The sequence below is a fragment of the Bos taurus genome, chromosome 2 (genome assembly GCF_002263795.3).
Source record: "Bos taurus isolate L1 Dominette 01449 registration number 42190680 breed Hereford chromosome 2, ARS-UCD2.0, whole genome shotgun sequence".
Classification (NCBI taxonomy): Eukaryota; Metazoa; Chordata; class Mammalia; order Artiodactyla; family Bovidae; genus Bos; species Bos taurus.
In genome coordinates this window covers 125,984,522-126,012,447 of record NC_037329.1, presented here as the reverse complement: position 1 = coordinate 126,012,447, position 27,926 = coordinate 125,984,522, and the positions used below count along the sequence as shown (strand labels likewise).

Below are 27,926 nucleotides of genomic sequence, written 5' to 3'. Positions count from 1 at the left end.
AAGGAAAAGATGATAACTTGGTTATTGCTGTTCTGGAGCTATAGGCCATGTGTCATCTAGTGCTTTCTAGATTGTTGCTGTTCAGCCACTAAGTTGTGTCTGACCCTTTGCAACCCCATGGACTGCAGCACTCCAGCCTTCCCTGTCCTTTACTATCTCCCAGAGTTTGCTCAAACTCATGTCCGTTGAGTCAATGATGCCATCAAACCATCTCATCCTCTCTTGCCCCCTTCTCCCCCTGCCCTCAATCTTTCCCAGCATCAGGGTCTTTTCCAGTGAGTCGGCTCTTTGCATCAGGTGGCCACAGTATTGGCACTTCCACTTTAGCATCAGTCCTTCCAATGACTATTCAGGACTGATTTCCTTTAGGATTTACTGGTTTGATCTCCTTGCAGTCCAGGGGATTCTCAAGAGTCATCTCCAACACCACAATTTGAAAGCATCAGTTCTTCAGCGCTCAGCCTTCTTTATGGTCCAGCTCTCACATCTGTACATGACTACTGGAAAAACCATCGCTTTGACTGTACAGACCTTTTTTGGCAAAGTGATGCCTCTGCTTCTTAATATGCTGTCTAGGTCAAAGAGGAATGTTTCATTGAGAAGGAAGTGTAGTCAGCATCATCAAATACAGCCAGGGACCAGTAAGATAAGGACTGAGAACTGTCCCTATGATTTAGGGCGAGGAAGCCTCGTGGTCACCTTGGCAAGGGCCACTTTTGTGGTATCGATAGAAGTGGGTTGAGAAATTATTGGAAAATGAGGAAGTAAAAATGTCCAGTATAGACTGCTCTTTCAGTATGGTTATGAAGGGGAAGAAAAATGGACGGCCACAGCTAAATGTGAATTTGGCATCAAGGGAGGACTTTTTAGATTAGAGAACCTTTAGGACCCTTAATCCCAAGGGGAAAGAATCAGTAGAGAAAGGGAAAGTTGAAGATACAGAAAAGTTAAAAGATCATCTAGGGTTGGGATTTTGTCAGATGAAGGTTGGAAGAGAATGATTGTGGTAACAAATCATATATTTTTAGGGAAGTGGGAAGATACGAGTAGCTTGTGAGGGAAGAATAGAGTGATTGGACTTAGAGGACTTGTTAAGGATAAGAATCATTGAGGAATGATATATATTCTCTTTTTTTCACTTACTAACGTATCTTGAAAATCACCCAGGTTGGTTCAGAGAGTTCTTTTTTTTGTTTTTTGGCTCCGCCTTGCAATCTGTATGACCTTACTTCCCTGACCAGAGATCAAAGCCAGGCCCATGACAGTGAAAGTGCTGAATCCTAGCCACTAGACCTCTGGGGAATCCCTCATGGAGCTCTTTTTCACAGCTGCATGGTAGTCTATTAATAGTATGTAGATAAAGCAAGGCTAAGTCAGTGAATTTTCCATGTATGGGCTCTTACAGTTGTTTGTAATAGTTTGTAATTACAACGCCATAATGAATAAACTTTTTGTGTGTATGGATTTTAGCATTGCTGGAGATACATCTTCAGGGTAAAAACCTAGAAGTGGGAGTGCTGACCAAAGGGTAAATGTATATGTGGTTTTGTTAGCTATTGCCATGACAGCACCTGTTTCTCCACAACTTATCAACAGACTGGGGGGTTGAGCTTTAGAATATTTTACCATTCTAGCAGATGAAACACGGAGAAGGCAATGGCAACCCACTCTAGTACTCTTGCCTGGAAAATCATATGGACAGAGGAGCCTGGTAGGCTGCAGTCCATGGGGTCGCTAAGAGTCAGACACAACTGAGCGACTTCACTTTCATGCATTGGAGAAGGTAATGGCCACCCACTCCAGTGTTCTTGCCTGGAGAATCCTAGGGACGGGGGAGCCTGGAGGGCTGCCGTCTATGGGGTCGCACAGAGTCAGATACGACTGAAGTGACTTAGCAGCAGCAGCAGATGAAACATGATATCTCAATAGAGTTTCAGATTATATTTCTCTTAGGAATGGGCTTCCATGGTGGATCAAACGGTAAAGAATCTGCCAGCAATACAGGAGACCCAGGTTGGATCCGTGGGTCAGGAAGATCCCCTGGAAAAGGGACTAGCAACCCACTCCAATATTCTTTACTGGAGAATTCCATGGACACAGGAGCCTGGAGAGCTATAGTCCATGGGGTCTTAGAGAGTCAGACACGACTAAGTGACTAACACACAAGAGTGAAATGGAATATCTTTTTTTTTTAATGTATGTAAGGGCTTCCCTTGTGGCTCAGCTGATAAAGAATCCGCCTGCAGTGCAGGAGACCTGGGTTCAATCCCTGGGTTGGGAAGATCCCCTGGAGAAGGGAATGGCTACCCACTCCAGTATTCTGGCCTGGAGAATTTCATGGACTGTATAGTCCGTGGAGTCACAAAGAGTCGGACACGACTGAGCGACTTGCACTTTCATACAAGGGTTGCTTTAATATAATTTTGCGAAGTTTGGTTTAATGAAGGAGAGTAAGAATTTATATATGTAACTGCATAGTTTTACAAACATAAGTATAGACTGGATAAGCAGAGACTAATGCAATTGGTCATCTCTAGGGGATAGAAGGGAGAAGGCAACGGCACCCCACTCCAGTACTCTTGCCTGGAAAATCCCATGGACGGAGGAGCCTGGTGGGCTGCAGTCCATGGGATTGCTAAGAGTCAGAGCGACTCTACTTTCACTTTTCACTTTCATGCATTGGAGAAGGAAATGGCAACCCACTCCAGTGTTCTTGCCTGGAGAATCCCAGGGACGGGGGAGCCTGGTGGGCTGCCGTCTATGGGGTCGCACAGAGTCGGACACGACTGAAGCGACTTAGCAGCAGCAGCAGCAGGGGATAGAAGGCATAGAGTGGAGGGGTAGAGAAAAGGGAATAATGCTTCTGGACCTTTTTGTAGAATTTTTACTTTTATAACCACATTGAGGTTTTACACATTCAAAAAGTAAAATAAAGTTGGCAGAGATGGGGAAAGTGATGTCAACTAACTCAAGTAATTTTTGACATAGTACTTTGACTATAAATATTAGTTGACTGTATATATTTTGAAGACAAACTAAAGAAATCTTGATTGAACTCTAGTTAGTAAATTTGTCATTTGTAGTGCAATTGCTGCAGCAGTTCTGTAACTATTTTGCGTATGTTGCAGAACTGAGCAAATTAGTAAATATGTCGGTGTTGGGGTAAATTTATCAATGTATAATAAATATAATATTTATAATATTGATATAATGTTATCAGTGTTATTCCCTTCCAAATATGGAATAGGCAAAAGAACTCTGAGGTATTGAATTGGAATTATTAGTATCAGTAGGAATTCATGGGTGTTTTGGGGTTTTTTTTGGCCACACAGCTTGTGGGATCTTAGTTCCCCAACCAGGGATTGACTGTGGGCCCTAGCAGTGAAAGCGCCAGATCCTAACCACTGGACTGCCAGGGAATTCCTGAATTCATAGTTTAAAAATACATATATTTTAGCATACGTTTATATATTATTTCTAGCTCTATCTTCTGAGAGGGTCCAAGAAGCAATCATACCTCAATAGCCATGAGTTACTGGTTTCTAAAAAGAACTATGGGTTCTTGGAGGAGTGACTGATTCAAGTCTGGGACAGCCATGAGCCTACAGCATCTTATGGCAGAGCATTAACAGAAAGTGAAGAAGTAAAAATGATAGGGGCTTATCATAAGGACACGGAAGCCAGCTTGAAAGGCATGCTGCTGGCCAAACCCGTTGTAGTTTGAGCATCAGGATGAATAATGACTATACTGAATTAAAAACCCACTGAATAAAAAATACCTGAGTTTGTGCTGGTGAGAGAGAGAGAAAGAGAAGGGGAGGAGAGAAAGCGGGGGGAAAAAACCACTTAATTCTAGTAGATTGTGGTGGTGGTTTAATCTCTAAGTCGTTTCTGACTCTTGTGACCCCACAGACTGTAATCTGCCAGGTTCCTCTGTCCATGGGATTCTCCAGGCAAGCATACTGGAGTGGGTGGCCATTTCCTTCTCCAGGCGATCCTCCCAATCCAAAAATCAAACCCAGGTCTCTTGCATTGTAGGCAGATTGTTTACCAGCTGAGCTACAAGGGAAGCCCAAAGTGAAAGTCATTCGGTCATGTCCGACTCTTTGCAACCCCATGGACTATACAGTCCGTGGAACTCTCCAGGCCAGAATACTGGAATTGGTAGCCTTTCCCTTTTCCAGGGGATCTTCCCAACCCAGAGATCGAAGCCAGGTCTCCCGCATTGTAGGTGAATTCTTTACCAGCGGAGCCTCAAGGGAAGCCTAAATGAAGAAATGAAACGTTGGGAAAATCACAGATTTATAAGCATCATACCAAATCAGTAATTGATTCAGACAAAAATAATCAGTGAGTTATCGAACCTTTGGGTGGAAATTGATGTTTGCACAATGTAGAAGTATTTTCTCGCAGACAACAAAAGGGAAAATAATATTGGAGTGGAAACCCTGGTCTGTCTGTACTCAGTCTCGTCCGACTCTTTGCAACCCTGTGGCATGTAGGCTGCCAGGCTCCTCTGTCCATGGGATTTTCTAGGCAAGAACACTGGAATGGGTTGCCATTTCCTGCTCCAGGGGATCTTCCTGACCCAGGGCATCTTCCGCATTGGCAGGTGGATTCTTTATCACTGCGCCAGCTGGGAAGCCAGAGCAACCTGTAGATGCCACCTTAACATCAGGTGCCACCTGATAGTGTGCACTGAGGACACAAGATCACCCGGGTGGTGGTTCTGTCAAAATGCGTGATCTGAAACTAATCCTCAGGAGGTAATCAGACAAATCCAAACCCAGAGACGTTCTCCAGCACAACTGACATATTATTCAGAGATGTCAGTGTCAGAAAAAATAAAGGACTGAGGAACTGTTCCACACTGAAGGAGACTAAAATGAAAATGACAACTAAATGCAGCATGTGATTCTGGATTGGATCCTGGATCAGCGGAATCAAAGGGGTGATATTGGGACAGTTGATGAAATGTGAATGTAGACTCTGTATTGAATAATAGTATCATGTCAAATTTCCTGACACTGAAATTTAAGTATGTAAAGGGTCCTGAAGTCTGTAACTTATTCTCAGATGGTTCAAGGGGGAAAAAACGTGTGTGTGTGTAGAGAGAGAGGCGAGGGGGACACAAACGTTAGCAGTTATGAATTAGGGGAAAGATGTATGTGGGTGTTTTTGTTCTATTCTTGTTCCTTTTTTATATGTTTGAAATTGTTTCAAACAGAGTTTAAAATGCTCATTAAGAAAATATGAAGAAGTGTTGTAGTGGCAGCAACTTAGGAAGAGAGACCAAAGGGAGGTCAAAATTAGAAGATTTAAGTTTAACGTTGATTAGGATAAGTTGTAAGTTGTTCTTACATATAGACTAAAACACTTCTCTGTATTCCTTGAACACCTTTGCTGAGCGTTCCTCATCCCCCTTTAGTTTTATGTGCTAGCTCATCTTGTCTCAGTGAGTTTTGTCCTAACCGGACAGGAGCCAGATACCCTGGGATTTCAGTTTGTGACCTGCAGTCCTTACTGTGGAGGCAGGGAGCTGTTTGCTTTCAACATCACTAGGATTTTCCAGGTCTTCCTTAAACTTCTGATCATACTTTGATCCATTCTATTCCTTCCACTCATGGGATTTCTTGCCACAGTGTTTGGCATCAACACTGAAAGGCAGAGGGAGAGAGAAGAAAGTACCCTCTCTTTACAAATAATGAGAGTAAAAAATCACTTCCAAGTTCACATGAGTGGTAGAAATAAGATTAGTAAGATTTGTATCAGGCCTGTCTGGCCTTAAAGTTCATAGTCTTTCCTACCTCACGCATGTGTCTACTTTTTTAAAGGCCTTATTAACAAATAGTTCTTAGCTTGGTGGATTTATTTTTCTGCCTTTTTAGTTTTATTAATAATGTCCTTATAAGTTGCATACATTATATATGTCCCAACTTCACAATTGGTTTGATGTTTTTTTGTTTCTGTTTTGTTTCTTCTGTAAATTTGAGCATAAATTCACTGGAAACAAGTCATACCAAACTAGTGAGGTTTTCTTTTTGAATATAGTTGGTATGGTAGACCAGGATAGTTTGATAGAGTAACCTGATTCTAATGAAGATTTGTCAGAGTTTTTTTACAATATCAGTTTAGAGAAGGAAACTTGACAACTTTTATCAAGTAGTCACCCTGAAAGAAAGAGATGGAGCAGAGATCTGACTTTGTGAGAGATTTCAAGGACTGTCCTTTATATCAGGAGCCAGCAGATTATGACTTGCAGGCCAAATCCAGCCTGCCACCTTTTTGTTGACTTGAGTTTTTGGGGTTTTTTTAAGTTTATGTGTTTTATGTAAGTGTACAATTCAGTGGGGTTTTTGTTTTGTTTTTAGTATATTCACAAAGTTGTGCAGCTGTCACCATTACCTAATTCCATACATTTTATCACCCCAAAATAGAAGCTCTTTACCCATAGTACTCCCCATCCCCTACCCCTGGCTCCAGCCCCTGGCAACCACTCATCTATTTTCTATCTCTATGGATTTTCAGAGAAAGCAATGGCACCCCACTCCAGTTCTCTTGCCTGGAAAATCCCATGGACAGAGGAGCCTGGTGGGCTGCAGTCCATGGGGTCGCGAAAAGTCGAACACGACTGAGCGACTTCACTTTCACTTTTCACTTTCATGCATTGGAGAAGGAAATGGCAGCCCACTCCAGTGTTCTTGCCTGGAGAATCCCAGGGACCGGGGAGCCCGGTGGGCTGCTGTCTATGGGGTTGCACAGAGTGGACATGACTGAAGTGACTTAGCAGCAGCAGCAGCATGGATTTTCCTATTCTGGATGCTTCATATGAATGGAATCATATACTATGTAGCTTTTTGTTTCTGACTTCCTCATTATGGGGGCTTCCCTTGTGGCTCAGACAGGTAATGTGGGAATGTAATGTGGGAAACATCAGTTTGATCCCTAGGTCAGGAAGATCCCCTGGAGAAGGGAATGGCTACCCACTCCAGTATTCTTTCCTGGAGAATTCCATGGACCGAGGAGCCTGGCAGGCTATAGTCCATGGGGCCGCAAAGAGTCAGACACGACTGAGTGACTAACATCTTTTTCATTTCCTTAATATGATAATTTCAAGATTTATCTATGTTGAAGCATGAATCATACTTCATTCCTTTTTATTCCCAAACAACACTCCGTTATATGGATATGCCACATTTTATTTATCCAGTCATCAGTTAGTGGATGTTTTGTTTCCACTTTTTGACTATTGTGAATAATGCTGCTGTGAATAATTGGTGTAGATGATTTTGTGCAGACATTTATTTCCAGTTCTTTTAGTTATATACCTAAGAGTAGAATTGCTGTGTCATATGGCAACTCTATGTTTAATTTTTTGAGGAACTGCCAAACTTTTTTTCCAAGTGACACCACCATTTTACATGTCCACCAGAAATGTACATGGGTTCCATTTTCTCCATATTCTTCCCAATACTTACTGTCTTTTTTTTTATTATAGTCATTCCTAGTGGGGGTGATGTGCTATTTCATTGTGGTCTTGATTTGCACTTCCCTAATGACTAATGATGTTGCACTTCTTTACATGTGCTTATTGGCCATTTGTATGTCTTCTTCTTTGGAGGAATGTCTTTTCAGATCCTTTGACCATTTTTATTTTTTTTTAATTAATTTATTTTAATTGGATATTTAATAATATTTAATAATATTATTTATAATATTGTAGTGGTTTTTTTGATACATTGATATGAATCAGCCATAGGTGCACATGTGTCCCCCATCCTGAACCCCCCCTCCCACCTCCCTCCCCATTCCATCCCTCAGGGTCATCCCAGTGCACCAGCCCTGAGCACCCTGTCTCATGCATCAAACCGGGACTGGTGATCTATATCACATATGGTAATAAACATGTTTAAGTGCTATTCTCTCAAATCATCCTACCCTTGCCTTCTTCCACAGAGTCCAAAAGTCTATTCTTTACATCTGTGTGTCTCTTACTGTCTCGCATATAAGGTCATCATTGCCATCTTTCTAAATTCCATATATATGTGTTAATATACTGTACTGGTGTTTTTCTTTCTGACTTACTTCACTCTGTATTATAGGCTCCAGTTTCATCCACCTCATTAGAAGTGATTCAAATGCATTCTTTTTAATAGCTGAGTAATATTCCATTGTGTTTATATAGCACAGCTTTCTTATCCATTTGTCTGCCAATGGACATCTAGGTTGCTTCCATGTCCAAGCTTATTGTAAACAGTGCTGTGATGAACATTGGGGTACATGTGTCTCTTTCAGTTCTGGTTTCCTCGGTGTGTAGGCCCAGCAGTGGGATTGCTGGGTGGTATGGCAGTTCTATTTCCAGTTTTTTAATGAATCTCCACACTGTTCCATAGTGGCTGTACTGGTTTGCATTCCCACCAGCAGTGTAAGAGGGTTCCCTTTTCTCCACACCCTCACCAGCATTTATTGTTTGTAGACTTTTTTGATAGCAGCCATTCTGACTGGCATTAGATGGTACCTCATTGTGATTTTGTTTTACATTTCTCTGATAATGAGTGATGTTGAACATCTTTTCATGTGTTTATTAGCCATCTGTATGCCTTCTTTGGAGAATTGTCTGTTTAGTTCTTTGGCTCACTTTTTATTAAATCGTTTATTTTTCTGGAATTGAGCTTCATGAGCTGCTTGTATATTTTGGAGATTAATTCTTTGTCAGTTGCTTCGTTTGCTATTATTTTCTCCCATTCTAAAGGCTGTCTTTTCACCTTGCTTATAGTTTCCTTCGTTGTGTAAAAGCTTTTAAGTTTAATTAGGTCCCATTTGTTTATTTTTGCTTTTGTTTCCATTACTCTGGGAGGTGGGTCATAGAGGATCCTGCTGTGATTTATGTCAGAGAGTGTCTTGCCTATGTTTTATAGTTTCTGGTCTTACATTTAGATCTTTAATCCATTTTGAGTTTATTTTTGTGAATGGTGTTAGAAAGTGTTCTAGTTTCATTCTTTTACAAGTGGTTGACCAGTTTTCCCAGCATCACTTGTTAAAGAGATTGTCTTTTCTCCATTGTATATTCTTGCCTCCTTTGTCAAAAATAAGGTCTCCGTAGGTGCGTGAATTTATCTCTGGGCTTTCTATTTTGTTCCATTGATCTATATTTCTGTCTTTGTGCCAGTACCATACTGTCTTGATGACTGTAGCTTTGTAGTATAATCTGAAGTCAGGCAGGTTGATTCCTCCAGTTCCATTCTTCTTTCTCAAGATTGCTTTGGCTATTCAAGGTTTTTTGTATTTCCATACAAATTGTGAAATTATTTGTTTTAGTTCTCTGAAAAATACCGTTGGAAGTTTGATAGGGATTGCATTGAATCTATAGATGGCTTTGGGTAGTATACTTATTTTTGTTATATTCTTCCGATCCATGAACACGGTATATTTCTCCATCTATTTGTACTTTGACCATTTTTAAACTGTTATTTATTGTTGAGGCATAAGAATTCTTTGTATGTCCTGGATAATAAACTTTCATCAGATTATGTGATTTGAAAATTTTCCTCTCATTCTGTGGATTTTTTCACTTTCTTGAGAGCACTTTTGACTCACAAAACTTTTAATTTTCTTGAAGTCCAAGTTATTTTCTTTATTTTTTCATAATAAATGTGACACTTTTGATGTCACATTTAAGAAGCCATTTCCTAATACAAGATCACAAAGATATATACACTTGTGTTTTCTTCCAAAAGTTTTATAGTTTTAAGTCTTCTGTGTATGTCTTTTATCCATTTTGGGTTAATTTTTATATATGGTGTCATGTTGAGGCCCAGTTTCATTCTTTTGCATATACATATTCAGTTATGTATATGGGCTTCCCTCATAGATCAGTTGGTAAAGAATCTGCCAACAACGCAGGAGACCTGGGTTCGATTCCTGGGTCAGGAAGATCTCCTGGAGAAGGAAATGGCAACCCACTCCAGTATTCTTGCCTGGGGGATCCCATGGACAGAGGAGCCTGGCGGGCTACAGTCCACAGGATTGCAGGAGTCGGACACAACTTAGCGACTAAACCACTACCACCATTCAGTTATTGGGCTTCTCAGGTGGCGCTATTGGTAAAGAACCCACCTGCCACAGCAGGTAGACGTAAGAGACTTGGATTCGATCCCTGGGTTGGGAAGATCCCCTGGAGGAGGGCACGGCAAATCACTTTGGTACTCTTGCCAAGAGAAGCCCATGGAGAGAGGAGCCTGGTGGGCTGCTGTCCATAGGGTCACACAGAGTTGGACACAACTGAAGTGACTAAGCAGCAGTGGCATTCAGTTATTACAGCATCATCTGTTGAAAAGACTACTCTTTCTCTCATTTGAATTGTCTTGGCACTCTTGTTGGAAATCAGCTGCTACTGCTGCTAAGTCACGTCAGTCGTGTCCGACTCTGTGCGACCCCGTAGACGGCAGCCCAACAGGCTCCTCTGTCCCTGGGATTCTCCAGGCAAGAGTACGATCTTGCCTCTGCTCACCTCCGAAACTTAGCTTGCCTTACTCTGTCCCTTTTATCCCTGTATTCTAGCCACTGGCCTTAATTCTATATCTATAGCATGCCAAGCCTCTTCTTACCTTTGTACTTGTTCTTTTCTATGCCTGGCATGCTTTTCCTTCTCAGCATTCAAATTTCTTCTCAAACTTATCTATAGGGTTTCCCTGGCCAGTGTATCTAAAGTATAACCCATCACCATGTTTTCTTGTCTTTAATTAATTTTCTGTTTGTGCCGGAGCCAGCCGGCAAAGTCAATCAGGTCCCGAGAACGTGCACGACACGGCTGAGAAAGAATACTACAGCAAAAGAATACTACAGCAAAGATGGGGTCGAGAGGATCAGACACGTCTCCACAAAGGGAAGCGGTCTGACCACGACTTTATTCAGCATCTTATATTTATACAGGAGAGCAAGAGAAAAACAAGACAGTTAACATTTTTCCTGGCTGACCTATACATCTTACGAAAAGTCACAAAAAATCTTGAGAGCATGGGAATGGCACCCTGTTATTATTTCTTACACAAGATAACATTTCCCTGTGTGTGAGAAGTTTGTCCAGAACTCCAGGTGTCTGCAGTAAATAATCGCCTAATCTCTGGGGTGGCGGGACAGAGAGCTATGTTTGCAAGCAAACCCTCAAGGACTGAGGCAGCTCCCAGAGCTGTGTCCTTTAGATAAAGGACCCTGTTCTCACGGGCAGCTCCCTGCATCTCCTCCTTTCTTTTTATATAGGTGCACGCTTATGTTCCTTTAACCGCAATTTCCATAGATAGAAGCCTTTATCATCTATAGATCATCAATCAGTTTTTTAATTAAACAAGGTGCAAGAAATAAAACAGTTAAAATTATTAAGAATAGTCCTCCTATGGCTGCTCCCAAGTACCAAATACTATTGATGGTAGGTACATGTCAAAAAAGTTCTTTAACAAAAGACTCAGCTCTTTTTGCAACATCCAAATCAAGTCTGGGCGCATTTTCAATGTTCATTGTTTCCTGATGTAGATACAGTAAATCTAAGGAAATATTTTCATTATGCCAAATACCTTCTAAATGAGCTTTCACCTTATCCCAAGCAGTTATACTACCATTATATTTTTTGGGGGTAACACAGATCCATCGAAAATCGGCATGACATTATACCCGTAATCTCAACTTTATACCTTGAACCTCTTTGCCTAAAAATTTTACAACATCATAAAGGGCATTCAATCGGTCCTCTAGCTTTTTGTCAATATCTTCTTGAGTCCCCAGGGTAACGGATACATTTTGTGCCAGATTATTAACAGAAGTTGCAGTTTGCACTGATTGTGCCAGGGACAGGGCTGCAGTAATCAAGGAGGCAATAAGGGTTACCAAAGCTACAAATCCCAGAATTATTAACCCTATTCCCCTGCGATAACGCATTAAAGCACCCTCTACTTCTCTCCAAAGCTCAAGTCCTTTTTCATCATACCAAGACCCATTAATCTTTACAGGAATCATAACAAAAGCAGGCTGTCTTAAGACTAGAACCCTAGTTTGATTAGTAATTCCCCTGACGCAGTTAGTTAAGGTACAGTTGTTACAAGTTACATTATAATTTCGTAACCCAGGTTGTATATTTACAGATCCTACTAGCAAAGCATAAGGGTGAGGCACACATGCACGAGGGTATCTCATGGTGAGATTCCATAAATAACCGTGTCTCACTTTCGATCCCACCTGAAGGTAGAAACCCTCACATCCAAGGGTGGCAGCTAGTTTCCAGATTTCTGTTTGGAACACTTTAGAGCCGCCCAAGTTCCAAATACGGGATGCAAACTTTCTATTATCTTGTGCTCCGGAGTTTCTGGCCGAGTCTGGAGACCAGTCCCACAATGACTCATTTGTCCCAAATATGTTATAAACCGTAGCAGTTCCATCTCGACACAGTTTCCATGGTGCAGCAGTGGCTCTTCTCCTTGCTTCAGGGTCACAGAAAGGGATATCTAAAGGACCAGTTCCATTAGGACATTGAGGAATTCCAGATTCTTTCGTTACTCCAGGAATATATAGGCTCCAACCATTGTCATAATCAGCCTATCCTGACTCCCCAACAAAAAGACATCCTGTTGAATTAAAATATCTAGACAGACAAATAGGTAAACGATCAAACACTCCATGATAAGAGAAATTAACTTGATTAGGAATAATATGTTTATCTGAAAACCTCCCAGGGCATATCCTCTCTATGGTACTGAGCCGCTTGTTCATTTAACTCTTCCTGTTCATCAGAGCTTAACACATCATCATTCCTTCCAGCCTTACAAGATGTTCCCTCAGACACGGCATAAAGCGGCTCAGGCGGAGGGGCGGAAGGCTCTGCAACTTCGGGTTCTGTGGAATCCCGGAGGGCCTTTTGAATCTTACGTCCCTCATGTTCAGGATCCAGACAGTCTCTTATGAGAGTCCACAAAGAAAAAGCATCCACAGGGACACGATTGGGACCATGTAAGGAATAATATGTCTGCAATTGTTTTCCTACTTTCTTCCAAGTTTCCAGACTAACTGTTCCTTCCTCTGGGAACCAAGGACAAACTTCTTCTACAAAAAGTAAAACCTTCTCTAACTGTAACTTATTTACATGAATTCCCCTGCCTTTTAACATAGTTTTCAACATATGTACAAATAACTGGCTGCTATTGCCTTGTCCCATGATTTATTACTCTCAACAATAACACTCCCTGCCCCTTCAATAATTAGGCATTCCTCATTACTTAACCTCAATCCTGACGGGCAGCAGCCGTCGTCGCACTCCAATTCTCGAGTCCCTGTTCGGGCGCCACCTGCCGGAGCCAGCTGGCAAAGTCAATCACGTCCCAAGAACGTGCACGACACGGCTGAGAAAGAATACTACAGCAAAGATGGGGTCGAGAGGATCAGACACGTCTCCACAAAGGGAAGTGGTCTGACCACGACTTTATTCAGCATCTTATATTTATACAGGAGAGCAAGAGAAAAACAAGACAGTTAACATTTTTCCTGGCTGACCTATACATCTTACGAAAAGTCACAAAAAATCTTGAGAGCATGGGAATGGCACCCTGTTATTATTTCTTACACCAGATAACATTTCCCTGTGTGTGAGAAGTTTGTCCAGAACTCCAGGTGTCTGCAGTAAATAATTGCCTAATCTCTGGGGTGGCGGGACAGAGAGCTATGTTTGCAAGCAAACCCTCAAGGACTGAGGCAGCTCCCAGAGCTGTGTCCTTTAGATAAAGGACCCTGTTCTCATGGGCAGCTCCCCGAATGTTTGCACTAGATCTTCATTGCTGTGCAGGAGCTTTCTCTAGTTGCAGCAAATGGGAGCTAACTCTTTGTGGTGCCTGGGCTTCTTATTGCTGTGGCTTCTCATGTTGCAGAGCACAGACTGTAGGCCCACAGGCTTCAGTAGTCGCAGTACGTGGGCTCAGTAGGTGTGGCATATAGTTCTAGGGCACGTGGGCTTCAGTAATTGCAGCACATAGGCTCAGTAGTTGTGGCTCTCAGACCCGAGAGTTTGCAGCCTCAGTAGCTGTGACCCACAGGCTCAATAGCTGTGGCACATGGGCTTAGTTGCTCTGTGGCATGAGGAATCTTCCTGGACCTGGGATTGAACTCGTGTCCCCTTTGTTGGCAGGTGGATTCCTATCCATTGCACCCCTAGCTAAGTCCCACCATGTTTTATTTTCTACATAGCACTTATCACTGTCTGAGCTCATTTTCGGAGAAGGCAATGGCAAGCCACTCCAGTACTCTTGCCTAGAAAATCCCATGGATGGAGGAGCCTGGTAGGCTGCATTCCATGGGGTCGCTACCAGTGAGTTGCGACTGAGCGTCTTCACTTTCACTTTTCACTTTCACGAAATGGAGAAGGAAATGGCAACCCACTCCAGTGTTCTTGCCTGGAGAATCCCAGGGACGGCAGAGCCTGGTGGGCTGCTGTCTATGGGGTTGCACAGAGTCGGACATGACTGAAGCGACTTAGCAGCAGCAGAGCTCATTTTACTGATTCCTGTGCTTTTTTTTTTTTGGTCTCCCTCATCACTGGAGTTCTTTATCTTATTTACCACCATAGCTTTTGCACATGTAAGAGTGCCTATTTTATAAGAAATAAAAATAAAATCAGTCCATCAATCAAATAAAGTGAATTTGCTGGGATAGACAGCAGATATAGGTCAGCATAAGGAAAAAGTTTCTCATATGGTTGTTGACTCACCCCACTATATTCATACTTAGATTTTTGCTTAAACATATAGCAGTTGAAATATATATTACCTTATTTTTTTAGAAATATGTTTTAAATTGTTCCTTTTAATAACTTCTAGGAGGATTTTTCCTTCCCCAGTAATCATAGTTCACATTAGGCTGTACTGTAAGTCTTAAATTATCCTGGTGCAGGGGAGAGAACATATTTGGACTTGATTTCCAATTTTGCTACTCAGCTATCACAGTGTTTTACAAATACTGATTTGTGCCCCACAACAATTCTATGAGGTTATGTATATTATCACCATTTTTTTTAGAGATATAAAACCTGACACACAGAGAAGTTATAGGACTTCCTCAAGGAAACACAGCTTGTGAACCCAGAAACACATTTACTGTCCTTTATGAACAGTTTAATGAACTTTGAAGAGTAATTATGTGAAGCAGTTAGGGCAGGGCCTGACACGTGGTATGATGGGTTTTGGTCACTCTTGTTTCTCTTACTACTCTAGTAGGCAATTTTCAGTCACACTAAAATTTGAGAAAGCATTGAACTCAGTTAAAGAAGCAACAGAGGATTTTACAAAGATGTTTGTTTACTCACATCATTCTGCCTTTAGGATAACTGAGTTGTTTTTTTTTTTAACTTTACAATATTGTATTGGTTCTGCCATATATCGAAATGAATCCGCCACAGGCATACACGTGTTTCCCATCCTGAACCCTCCTCCCTCCTCCCTCCCCATACCATCCCTCTGGGTCATCCCAGTGCACCAGCCCCAAGCATCCAGTATTGTGCATCGAACCTGGACTGGCGACTCGTTTCATATATGATATTATACATATTTCAATGCCATTCTCCCAAATCATCTCACCCTCTCCCTCTCCCACAGAGTCCAAAAGACTGTTCTATACATCAGTGTCTCTTTTGCTGTCTCGTATATAGGGTTATTGTTACCATCTTTCTAAATTCTATATATATGCGTTAGTATACTGTATTGGTGTTTTTCTTTCTGGCTTACTTCACTCTGTATTATAGGCTCCAGTTTCATCCACCTCATTAGAACTGATTCAAATGTATTCTTTTTAATGGCTGAGTAATACTCCATTGTGTATATGTACCACAGCTTTCTTATCCATTCATCTGCTGATGGACATCTAGGTTGCTTCCATGTCCTGGCTATTATAAACAGTGCTGCGATGAACATTGGGGTACATGTGTCTCTTTGAATTCTGGTTTCCTCAGTGTGTATGCCCAGCAGTGGGATTGCTGGATCATAAGGCAGTGCTATTTCCAGTTTTTTAAGGAATCTCCACACTGTTCTCCATAGTGGCTGTACTAGTTTGCATTCCCACCAACAGTGTAAGAGGGTTCCCTTTTCTCCACATCCTCTCCAGCATTTATTACTTGTAGACTTTTGGATCGCAGCCATTCTGACTGGCGTGAAATGGTACCTCATAGTGGTTTTGATTTGCATTTCTCTGATAATGAGTGATGTTGAGCATCTTTTCATGTGTTTGGATAACTGCGTTTTATTTGCCTTCAGGACTCATTGCATTCTGTTATATTGTGACTGTGTAATCTTAATACATTAAGGCTAATAAACAACATGTATTGTGAAGTTTAAATGAATTCGTATACATGAAAGCTTAGCACTTACAGGCACATAGCAGACATTTCAGTTTTGAGGGAGATACCCCAGAATTTAAAAAGGCAGTATGACACCATGGTTAAGAGCCAAGCAGTGGAGTCTGTCAGACAAGGATTCACATTCTTACTATACTGTTTATGCAATATGGATATTAACCTTTTTCTCATTAAAAAAAATGAGAATAGTAGTGGTATTTCCATCATGAGGCAGTTGTAGAGTTTAACTCAGCATTAAGTGAAGGGCATAATGTTGTCCCTAGAGGATGGTGAGATAGCACTTACTATATATTAGCTACTACTATCACTATTATTGTGATTACCTTTTTTCTTCCCTCTCTTTATTGAAGTATGATTTGCATAAAAATAAAGTACATGGGTCTCAGGTTGGATGAGTTTTGACAAGTAACTACTACTCATGACAAGACAGAAAATACTTCCATCACCTTAGAAGTTCCCATGGTGCCCTTTCCAGTCAACACTCCTCTCTCAGAGGAACCACTTTTTGGCTTCTGTCTCCATAGATTAGTTTGTTTGTTTTCTATTTCTCCCCATAGGTTAGTTTTGCCTGTTCATACACTTTCTGAAACTGGAATTATACAGTATGCGTGTTTTTCTGTTTGGCTTCTTTTGCTTAGCATCATGTGTTTTGAGTTTCATCCACGTGGTTTCATGTATCTATGGTAGTTTCTTTTTATTTCTGAGTAGGATTACACTGTTTGAATACACTACATTTTGTGTATCTCTTCTGTTGATGATCATTTGGGTTATTTCTCATGTGGGACTTTGAAAATTAAAGCATCTAGGGGGCAGGTGGAGAAGGGGATGACAGAGGATGAGATAGCTGGATGGCATCACTGACTCGATGGGCGTGAGTTTGAGTGAACTCCAGGAGATGGTGATGGACAGGGAGGCCTGGCGTGCTGCGATTCATGGGGTCGCAAAGAGTTGGACACGACTGAGAGACTGAACTGAACTGAACTGAATGCTATGAAACTATAAAGAAAGCTGAGGGCCTAAGAACGATGCTTTTGAAGTGTGGTGTTGGAGAAGACTCTTGAGAGTCCCTTGGACTGCAAGGGGATCCAACCATTCCATCCTAAAGGAGATCAGTCCTGAGTGTTCACTGGAAGGACTAATGTTGAAGCAAACTCCAAAACTTTGGCCACCTGATGCAAAGAACTGACCCATTGGAAAAGACCCTGATGTTGGGAAAGATTGAAGGCAGGAGGAGAAGGGGATGACAGAGTATGAGATGGTTGGATGGCATCACCAATTCAATGGACATGAGTTTGAGTAAACTCCGGGAGTTGGTGATGGACAGGGAGGCCTGGTGTGCTGCAGTCCATGGGGTTGCAAAGAGTTGGACACGACTGGGCGACTGGACTGAACTGAACTGAACTGAAGGATATTCTTATACCAGTCTTTAGGTGGACAAATGTCTTCATTTCCCTTGAGTAAATACCTAAGGAATGGAATTGCTGGGTTATACAGTAGAGGTAAATTTGACTTTATATCAAACTGACAGTTTTCTAAGGTGATAGTAGCAGTGAGATCTCTTTTTAATACGGGTGGGAATAAGGGTGGCATTTGAGGTAATCCAGCACAGAGAAATATTTGGAGTCATATGGACCTGGGTTCCTGTAAACTGGTGTTTACAGTCTGAGTGACTTATTTAATATCTCTGAGACTTAGTCTTACCTGTTAAAAGGGAATGACAATAAGGTCATGTATATTACTATCTAGTATTCTACCCAGCAGCAGCATACCAAGCTGGGGGCAGTAGTGCAGGCTTGTAAGGGGGTGTGTGGTCCGCAAAGAATTTAAAAGCAGTAAGAAAACCACCAAAAAAAAAAAAAAAAGAAGGCCACCTAAGTGTCGGTCTGCTTTTTACCATCATTATGCACCTGCAGGTCGAAGCAGCGTCAGTGATAAAATGCTTCTCCTTGCCTCCTTTTCCTCCTGTATACTATGCTGCCTAGCAATTATAGGAATTTATAATAAATAGTCATTATAAGCAATCTTTAATCAAGTTAAGCAGGAAGTAAGAGGTTGGAATTTGGAAGCTGAGCGAGATCTAGGACTTGTGTTGCAGGTTCGTTCTCTGGGCAGTTTGTTTCTTCCTTATTCCTGGTATGCAAGGCTCACCATAAGCAGGTACGTGTCCAGGGTTCCAGGGAGCCAGCCACACAGAGGTCTGTTCCTCTCTCGGAGCCATCTGTAAACAACGACTCCTCTCTTTCTTTAAAGTTTGAGGTTTTCTCCCTTCTTTTTTACCCACTGTTTAATTCTGATATGCCATAGGCATATTTTCTTCCGTTGTATTCTTCAACTTAATTCTAGATCACGTACCTCATCTAAGCCAGGCTTATTTATCAAGGCCAAAACAAATCCTCTTAAACACCCCATGCCTTATATAAATTAGCTTCCCAAACACATAGTCTAACTTATAGAGCCCTTTATTAATGCCTTTTGTCAATAGTTACTTTGTATTTTTGTAGAATCTGATTTGGACTTTCTCTCTACACTTTCTCCAACTTACCTGTCTCTGAGCTGTTTTTTACTGTGTAAAAATGAGTCATAAGTAACATGTTTGTCTTCTGTGGCCTGTCTTCTGTACTTTGGATGCACTACTGATTTGAGGACAAATATAATAATTCTGGAAGCATTCATGCACTTTTCAGACAGTGCTTAAGAGCCCGAGCCCTTGAGTTAAAATGCTTCCTGATTAAAAAAAAAAAAAAAAGTGCTTCCTGATACCACTTCTAGCTGTGCTACATTAGCCATGTCCAACGTGTGGGTATGTGTTGGTTTGGTTTATACCACCAAGCAACTCTCCAATACCAGCTGGTTCCCTACAATTTAACTCAATTCTGATACTGTCTACCTGGAGATAGTGTCAAATCCCTCGGGTTAAGAGCTCAGTCCTTAACCACTAGACCACCAAGAAGTCAAAAGCTTAGTCCTGTGAACAACCCTGCTGCCCTTCAGCCCCAGCAGCTACTTCAGACACCAGTTGCAAATCCAGGCTGTCCCCTGTGCTTTCGACTAATTGTGGATTAGGAGTTCCAAGGGGCTTCCCTGGTGGCTCAGACAGTAACGAGTCTGACTGCAGTGCAGGAGGCCTGGGTTCGATCCCTAAGTCAGGAAGATCCCTTGGAGAAGGAAATGGCAATCCACTCCAGTATTCTTGCCTAGAGAATTCCGTGGACAGAGGAACCTGGCAGTCCACAGGGTCACAAAGTGTCAGACACGACTGAGCGACTAACATTTCAGAAGTTCCAAACCCCTTTTCCTTGGTTTCAATTAATTTGCTAAAGTGACTCACAGAACTCAGAGAAACATTTTACTTACTAGATTACTGGTTTATTATAAAACAATATAATTTAGAAAACAACCAGATAAAAGAGGGCAAGGTACATGGGATGGGCTGCATAGCTTCCATGTCCTCTCCTAGCATGCCACTCTCCCCAAATCTCCATGTGTACCAACACAGAAGCTCTCTGAACCCTGTCCTTTTGTGTATCCCATTACCTTGGCTGGTTGATTAAATCATCGTCCATTGGTGATCAGTTCAGCCGCCAGCCCCTCTCCCCTCCCTGGTGGTCAGGTTGGAATGAAAGTTCCAACCCTCCAATCATATGTTTGGTTCTCTTGGTAACCAGCCTGCACCCTTAGGTGCTTCCCAAAAATCTCATCATTAACATAAACTCAGGTGTTAGTTGAAAGAGGTTTGTTATGGATATCACGACATCTTTATTACTTTTATTACTTAGAAAATTCCAAGGGTTTTTAGGACTTCTGTGCCAGACAGACTATATCAAGACTATATCTTCCTGACATACAATAAATACATATAAATTACAGAATCGCAGCAGTTTACCTAAGCTCTCTGAGTATTGGGTTTTCTTGGGGTTTTTTTTTTGGAGGGGGGGAGTTGTTTCTTTTTGTTTTGATTTTTTTCGGTCACACTGCTCAGCGTGCAGATTCTTAGCTCCCTGAACAGGGATCAAACCCATACCCCCTGTGTTGGAAGTACAGAATCTTAACCACTGGACCTCCAGGGAAGTTTTTCTTATCCGTGAAATAAGTAATGATACCTGTTTCTTAAACAAGATAATGGATGTGGAATGCTGTAAAATTCCTGTGGCTGCCGTAACAAATCACCATAAACTTAGTGGCTTAAAACAGCACAAATGGATCATCTTCTAGTTCTGTAGGTCGGCAGTCTGACCTGGCTCTCACAGGCCTAATGTCTTGACAGGGCTTTGTTCCTTCTGGAGGCTGGAGAACAGAATCCGTTTTCTTGCACTTTCCAGTTTCTAGCATTTCTTGGCTAGAAGAAACCTTCCATCTTCAGAACTGGCAGTCGTCGGTCAAGTCCATTTCACACTTACATCTCTCTACTCTCTGCAGCCAGGAGAGGTTCTCTGATTTTAAGGACTCCTGTGATTGTATTGGGCTCCCCTGGATAAAGATAATCTCCCTACCTCAAGGATTTTAGCCTTAAGTCACATCTGCAGAGTCCCTTTGCCATCTACCATAATGTGTTCATGGGTTCCAGAAGACCAGGACATGGACATTTGTAAGGGGGCCGTTATTCTGCCCACCACGGGTGCACGGTACTACACCTAGCTCTTTGTAAGCCCTTGGTAAGTGATGAACATTAAAAGCCCTCAGCACTCTGGGAAATTGCACGCTAAAGATGTGACCCCTGTGCGCAAGTAATTTAAAGCTTGGAGGGAAAATGAGAGGGGTGAGGAAAGAAATGAATCTGATTCAGGAAGAGTGACCAGAATCATGTATGGATTTCAACCCGGTGCCATGGGAAAGTGAGAGGCCGCAGGTGAGCCAGTGGTCTGGCAAGTTAAACAGAGTGAATGTGTCAATAATGTATTGAAGTGCAGAACCTATGAAGACATGAGGTTCAACCCACATGAGCATTTTTATAGGACAATGGGTGAGAGGGAAGGAAAAAGCAGAGGAAAAGCCTCTGCTGACGAGAGAGTCAGGGGTTTGTTCATTCTCTCAAGTCTTCCCACGAGGCCCACCGGACCCACTTGTTCACTGTGCAGCAGATACGTGCCAGGCACTGTTCCTGGCCTCGGGAATACAGTGAGCGTGGTCACAGGGGCTGCCTTCCCCACTCAGTGTGGTGGAACAGACAGCCGTGTCAACACAGAGCCGTGATACAGCGTGACAATAGGAGCCCACAGGAAGGGTGTCCCTCCTTCCCAGGTTTACGGGATAGGAACAGCTGCTTGAGGGAAGTGCCCACGAACTGAGACCTGAAGAGTGAGTTGATCAGGATGCTCTGAGCCACAAGTAACAGCCCAGCTCAAGTGACCTTAAAGCAACGAGCAGACTGGCTCCTGACTGGAGCCCAGGAGTCGGGTAGGCATCAGGGTGGGTTACTCTGGTCATTCTGGCTCCATCTTTCTGTGATTCCTTTGGCTGGGCTTTTCTCTCCATGTTTATTTCACTGTCAGGCTGGCTACCCTCGTGGTCACAGTCCTAGGAGTCACATCAGGACACCCAGCATCCACAGGAAGAAAGGTGTCCCTTTTGTAGGTTCTTCTCTGAAAATGAGAAAACTTCTTTTTTACACGCTCTCACCTCCTGGCCCCCTTGCATCCAGTTGGGGTTACAGGCTCATTTCTGAGCCGGTCCCTATGTCTGGGTGAATGCCATGTCCAATTTGGCTTAGATCTAAGTTCCTGAACCCACCATTGTGGAAAGGACAATGAACTTACACTTCCTGAAATACATGGTCTTATTTTGGGCTGGACAGATAATGAAATGAAAATCAAGATTCCATTAGGAATGAGGGAAAGAAAGAACAGAATGTAGGAATGGAAGTGGCTTGTTCTCCTCTTCTCCAGTGTAAGACTTGTTTCTGCCACTGCATACCTTCTGCTTTTCATGGTTTCTGTTTCCTCGTAATTCTGGCTTTGCCATGACTTCTCTCTGTGCATGCTTTCAACTTCAGCCTTCGTCAGTAAGTGCCTCACTTCTCCATGTTTCTCAGTTCACATCCCTGTGCTTGATTTACCTCACTTTACACGTACCTGAAGTAAGCTCCAGGAGACCAGGGACTTTGTTATGCCCCCAGCATCTGAACAGTACCTGGCATGCAGTGCGTGCTGGGTAAACACGTGCCCTATGAGTGAAAGATCAGGCTTCTGGCAACTAGCTGCATTTCGGTCAGTTGGGCTCCTCTGTCCAGATTTTCTGTGGCTGAGGGGCTGTCCCTTGAAGCGACTGTTAATAGATACCCCTCTGGTGTTAGGAGCAGAAATTTGTTTGGATACATTTCCACTATTACCTGAATTTTGGTTTACTTTTCTGCAAAATAAAGTCAATGAAATCTTCCCTTTGTGGCTCAGAGGGGTTCAATATCAAGTGGAATTATGCATATGAAAGTGTATTATATATTGTGAACTGCATGGTGGTTTGATTCAGTCCTGGTCACTCACTCACACCTAGAAAACCCTGATGATGGAAAGGCTATTTTATCTGTTCACTTCTACTTCTTGACATTGAGTTCTCCAGGAGAACTTCTAACTGGCTCTCTTCTTGTCCCCCAGGGTCACTCAGGATGTGTCAACTGCCTGGAGTGGAACGAGAAAGGAGAGTAAGTATGAAATCCGGCACCTATGGGTGCTGGAGGAGGGTGTGGGGAGGTTGGGAGGCGGGGATTTTCCTTCCTCTTTGTAGATCGAAGGAAAAGAGTGGACCCAGAAGAGGAGTTGGGTCCTCTGCTCTCTGCTGTGTCCTTAAGTTTCATTCATCAGCAGCACACAGTTAAATAATGAATCCCAGATAGATGGAAGGTTGGATGACCTTCCAAACTCTGTTTTTTTGATAAGCTAATGCATTTAAGGAACAATGAGAAATCCTCAGAACAAAATATGAGACTCAGTCACTGTTTACAAGATAACCTTATATTCTGTGACACGTACTGTTGTTCTTAAAGTTGTGTGTGGCCTAAGTCCTTTCACCTGGGAAACATGGGCTAGAGGAACTTGAGGAGAGGAGAGGTCACAACTGTTCCTCTCTCCGCTTACAGCTTGCTGGCCTCTGGTTCTGACGACCAGCACACGATTGTGTGGGACCCGCTGCACCACAAGAAGCTGCTTTCCATGCACACAGGACACACTGCAAACATCTTTTCTGTCAAGGTGAGCAGGACGAGCCGCGGAGCAGACGGACGGTGTGACTGGGCTCCGGGTGTGGTCGTGTTTGCGTGTGTGTCTCCCACCTACCCTGGGGGTCACAGACCTCTTTGTGATCTGAGCATCTGCTGGTGATTTCTAAAACTCTCTGTCTCTTTTCCATGCGCTAATTCCTCTCTCAGAGCCAAGAGGTCAGCTCCAAATGAATGTATACGCATGTGAGTGGTGATGATATAAGGTATGGTTCTGAGTACGAACTTTGATAGCATAGCAGGCAGACCCGTATTTGACTCCCTCATCTGCCTCTTGGAAGCTGTGTGAGCTGGGCAAATCACCTGACCTCTCTGAGCCTGTTTACCCATCTATAAAAAGGAAGTAGCTAAGGACAATCCCTCAGATTCATGAATAAATAAACTAAAAAGGGAAGTAGCAATCCACAGGGTTGATGTTACAGTTTAAGGAGATTGTTGATTAAAAAAAGCACCTGGCCCAGGTGATTGTAGGAAATGAGTCTGCTGTCTGTTGGTGGAGGGGGGTTGAGGAGAGGGGAGGGAGGGGACTTACAAATGCCTTCAGACCTCTGAAAGTGAAAGTGTCCAACTCTTTGCAACCCCGTGAACAGTATAGTCCACCAGCCCCTTCTATCCATGGGATTCTCCAAACAAGGATACTGGAATGGGTAGCCATTCCTGTCTCCAGGGGATCTTCCCGACCTAGGGATCAAACCCAGGTCTTCCACCTTGCGGGCAGATTCGTTACTGTCTGAGCCACTGGTGAGGCCCCTTCAGACCTCGGGAGGCCTGTTATGTGGAAGTAACGTGACGCTTGTCCCTTTTGGTCCCAGAGAACAGACCTCGAATTAGTGACTATGAGTTTTCAGAAGCAGATGGAGGCCTGATGAAGGAAAGAACTGTCTGATGCTTAGAGGTATTTGAAAAAGGCAAAATGGGCCTTCTGAGGATGTAATCAGTGTCCCAGCACTGAGGTATTCCTCACGGGGAACTTAAAGGAAATGACCTTTAAGGATGTTTCCAGCCCTGAAATTCTATAATGGTGTATGTGAGAGTGAGGCTGTCCTTTGGAAAGCCTCACTCATCCAAGAAATCTTTTCCTGATTAATATCAAGACCAATTACAAGAAGCCTGAAGAGGAAGACAGATTCAAGAGCTCAAAACCAACTCATTTCCTTAATCAGAACTTCTTTCCCAGCTCTGACTCTCATCTACTGTTCCAAGGACCAAGCCTAGATTAATTCTGTGATTTTTAATGGCAGGAAAATGCTGATTCACCTCCTGCATGATGACCAGAAACTGCTTTCGTCCCCTGAAAAGTGTTAGGCCTAGTTTAAATCTGTGGGGTCAGATCAGGAGAAGGGACCTAAGCCATCATTTTGGCATCATAGAACACAAAATGTCGAGTTCAGAGACCAGAATTGGACAGTGGCCTTGATATTCCCTAATACTAAGACCTTGGGCAAGACCCTCAGCCTCCTCTTCTACTATAAAAGGGTTTCTCTCCCTTCTGGTGATAAACCACAGATGTATTTAACCCACGAGCTCCCCCTAGTGGCATCTATAATGTAGGACGAGTAGGGCAGCAGCTGCAAGCTCTTCCCAAGGGCTCTTGTTTCTGTTGGGAGTAGGGTATATGTTGTTTCCAGACAGGATTAAAGATCCCTAGTTGTCCCTAAAAATGATCAAATTCCATCTTTCATCTAGCCCTTATGCTAGTGAGCTATTAGAGAAGTGGATGTGGAAAGAGTGAATTTTTAGCTCAAGCCAGGTGGGACTTTAGTATTTTTAGACAAAATTTTAGTATTAATCAAAATTATGTTTGTGGCTGTTTTGTCCTTGCCATATGTGATCTGGACCGTTCTGTTCTCAGCTTCATTGGAATGATGGTTGTCCTTCTGAATGATGGCCACATAGAGCTGAGCCTTCTGATGCTCAGCCCTTCCCCAAGGTCTGACTTCTGAGCCATTTCCAGCACTGCCCTTATAAGGAGTGCTACTTGGAGCATCTTTGCATGGGTCCCGTTTTTCTTTTAGAATTACTTCCCAGAAGTGGTAGCTTTGGGTCAAAAGATAGAAATAGTTTTTATATGTTACCTGTTGCCAGATTGTTCTCCAGAAATATTTGAACCAATTTAAAACACTCACTCTCTTAAAACACTGAGGGACTTGTGTTTTAAGACTAATTTATTACTTAACCCCCAGGTTATTAAATAGTCATCATGAAGCATCTAGGAGTCAGACAGACTTGAATTTGAACCCAGTCCTGCTGAATGCTAGTGCCAAACCTCAATTTTAATGAGATTTTTATATTATATTAATAAGATAAATCACGTACTCAATGTCTAGCACATGGTAAATACTTAATAAATGGTAACAACTGTGATTATCATCCATTCAGCTCTTGGCCTGGGGAAGAATCAGAAGAAGAGAGTTCCTTAGATAGTCCAGCTTGGCGTGGGTCAGGACCACTCTGGAAAATAAAGGTGTACACCCTGATTTTGACTGATAGGCCTACAGGCTGATGCTCAAGATCCAAAGTTCTCTTGGTGGACTGGCCTGGATGGGCTCCTTTTCTTATCTGCTATGGAGAGGGGGGAAAGATGCTAAGATGCAGGCTAGTCTCCTTCCGGGGCCCACCCCTACCACCTGCCAACCTCTTCTTCAATCTCTCCCAAGCAGTTCCTGCCTCACGCTGGGGACCGCATCTTGATCACAGGGGCAGCTGACTCCAAGGTGCACGTCCACGACCTGACAGTGAAGGAGACGATCCACATGTTTGGAGACCACACAAACCGGGTGAAACGCATCGCCACGGCACCCATGTGGCCCAACACGTTCTGGAGCGCTGCTGAGGATGGGCTTATCCGGTGAGGCCCTAAGGCGGGGCGCGGGGCCTGGGCCTCCCCTGCTCCCGCTGCATGTGGGTTCCCCCCTCCCATCTGCCCTCCTGCTTCCTTCCACAGACCTGGCTCCTTCCCTCCAACGGAGGTCCAGCCTCATTGGCCTGCCCAGCACAGTTATCAGGGAACAGATACAGTGGGAACACTTGCTGATTCTATTCTTCTCCTTCCTCACTTCTTGCCCTCTCCTGAGCTACACAAGCCCACTGGCTTTCTCGCCGCCTTGCACACACAGTCTGCTTCCTCAGGCTTTTGCCCCTGCTGCCCCCTCTGCCTAGTTTTCTCAGCCCCAGCTCTCTCTCAGCTCTTCTCACCCTAAGGAGACTGCCAAAGAGTCACCTCCTGGGAAGCACCTTCCCTGGCCACCCTCTGCCACAGGCCTTCCACCACTGTGTTTTGTCTCTGTGCTCTCACTGTATCCTCTATAGCTCTGATCACCACCTGGAGTTATTATTTGCTGGCTCACCCTTTTGTCTGTGCCCCTCACTGAGTAGTAAACTGTCAACACTTTCGCCTGTCCTGCCCTTGGTTGTGTCCCTAGAGCCCAGCACAGTGCCCCCACACAGAGGCACATGATCCGTTTGCCTTGAACAGTCGGCCAGTGGGCATATTCTTGGGAGGGGGATCGCAGCCAGAAATGGTTAAGTGGCCTCTCCCCCTTTCCGCTGACCTGCATCATCACACCTCTGCCTCTGCTTCCCTTTTTCTTAACATGGCCTCATTGCCTTTCTCTAACTCCTTTCTTCAAATATACCCTGAGAACTTTCCCCCTATCCCCACAATCTGCTTTAACTGCCTCCCTGAGGTCCCACGGGACTTGGTGCCCTCTCCCTTTTCACAGAGGACGAGGGGTATCTGAGTCATGGAGGAACAAGGACTCGGACCAAGTCAAGTCCTACCTCTGTCACTCGTGTCCAGGCAAGTCACTTCACCCTCAGACCTCAGTTTCCTCATCTGTAACAAAACCAGCATTTCAGGAAGAGCAGTCTGGTGAGGATGGCTGAGAAAGATAAGCGAACGACAAAGAGATTATGGCAGATGTTTAGGTGGAGGTGGGTAAGCGCAGGGGTGATGCCCCTGCCGTTTTCTGGATGTGCCTGCGTCCTAGAAGCAAAACAGGTCCCGGTAGAAGTGTGCTTGTGCTGGGTGGGCGTTTTGGCCTCACCTTTACCATTGGTTCAGATGGTGAAGAATCTGTCTGCAATGCGGGAGACCCGGGTTCGATCCCTGCTTTAGGAAGATCCCCTGGAGAAGGGAACAGCTCCCCACCCCAGTATTCTGGCCTGGAGAATTCCATGGACAGAGGAGCCTGGTAGGCTACAGTCCTTGGAGTCACACAGAGTTGGACACAACTGAGCGGCTTTCACTTTCCCTTTACCATCTGGATGGGACTCGGGCTTGTTCTGGGAGTAGGCGTTTCTGGGAAGCTCGTAGATGATCTCCAGATTCTCCTTCTG

General features: G+C 43.4%; 1 protein-coding gene across 8 annotated transcripts in view; it reads left to right on the top strand.

Moving 5' to 3' along the window:
- Positions 1 to 27,926, top strand: part of WDTC1 (WD and tetratricopeptide repeats 1) — a 67,227-nt gene that overhangs the window by 24,615 nt on the left and 14,686 nt on the right. For 4 of the 8 annotated variants that reach the window (XM_024978597.2, XM_024978608.2, XM_059877379.1 and 1 more), the window contains exons 4-6: positions 22,969 to 23,015; positions 23,451 to 23,562; positions 26,249 to 26,436. In XM_024978597.2, coding sequence (XP_024834365.1) covers positions 22,969 to 23,015; positions 23,451 to 23,562; positions 26,249 to 26,436 — 347 coding nt within the window. Of the gene's footprint in view, positions 1 to 22,968; positions 23,016 to 23,450; positions 23,563 to 26,245; positions 26,437 to 27,926 lie in introns of all 8 variants that reach the window. The other 4 variants (XM_059877376.1, XM_059877380.1, XM_059877364.1 and 1 more) reach the window with 1 other exon arrangement.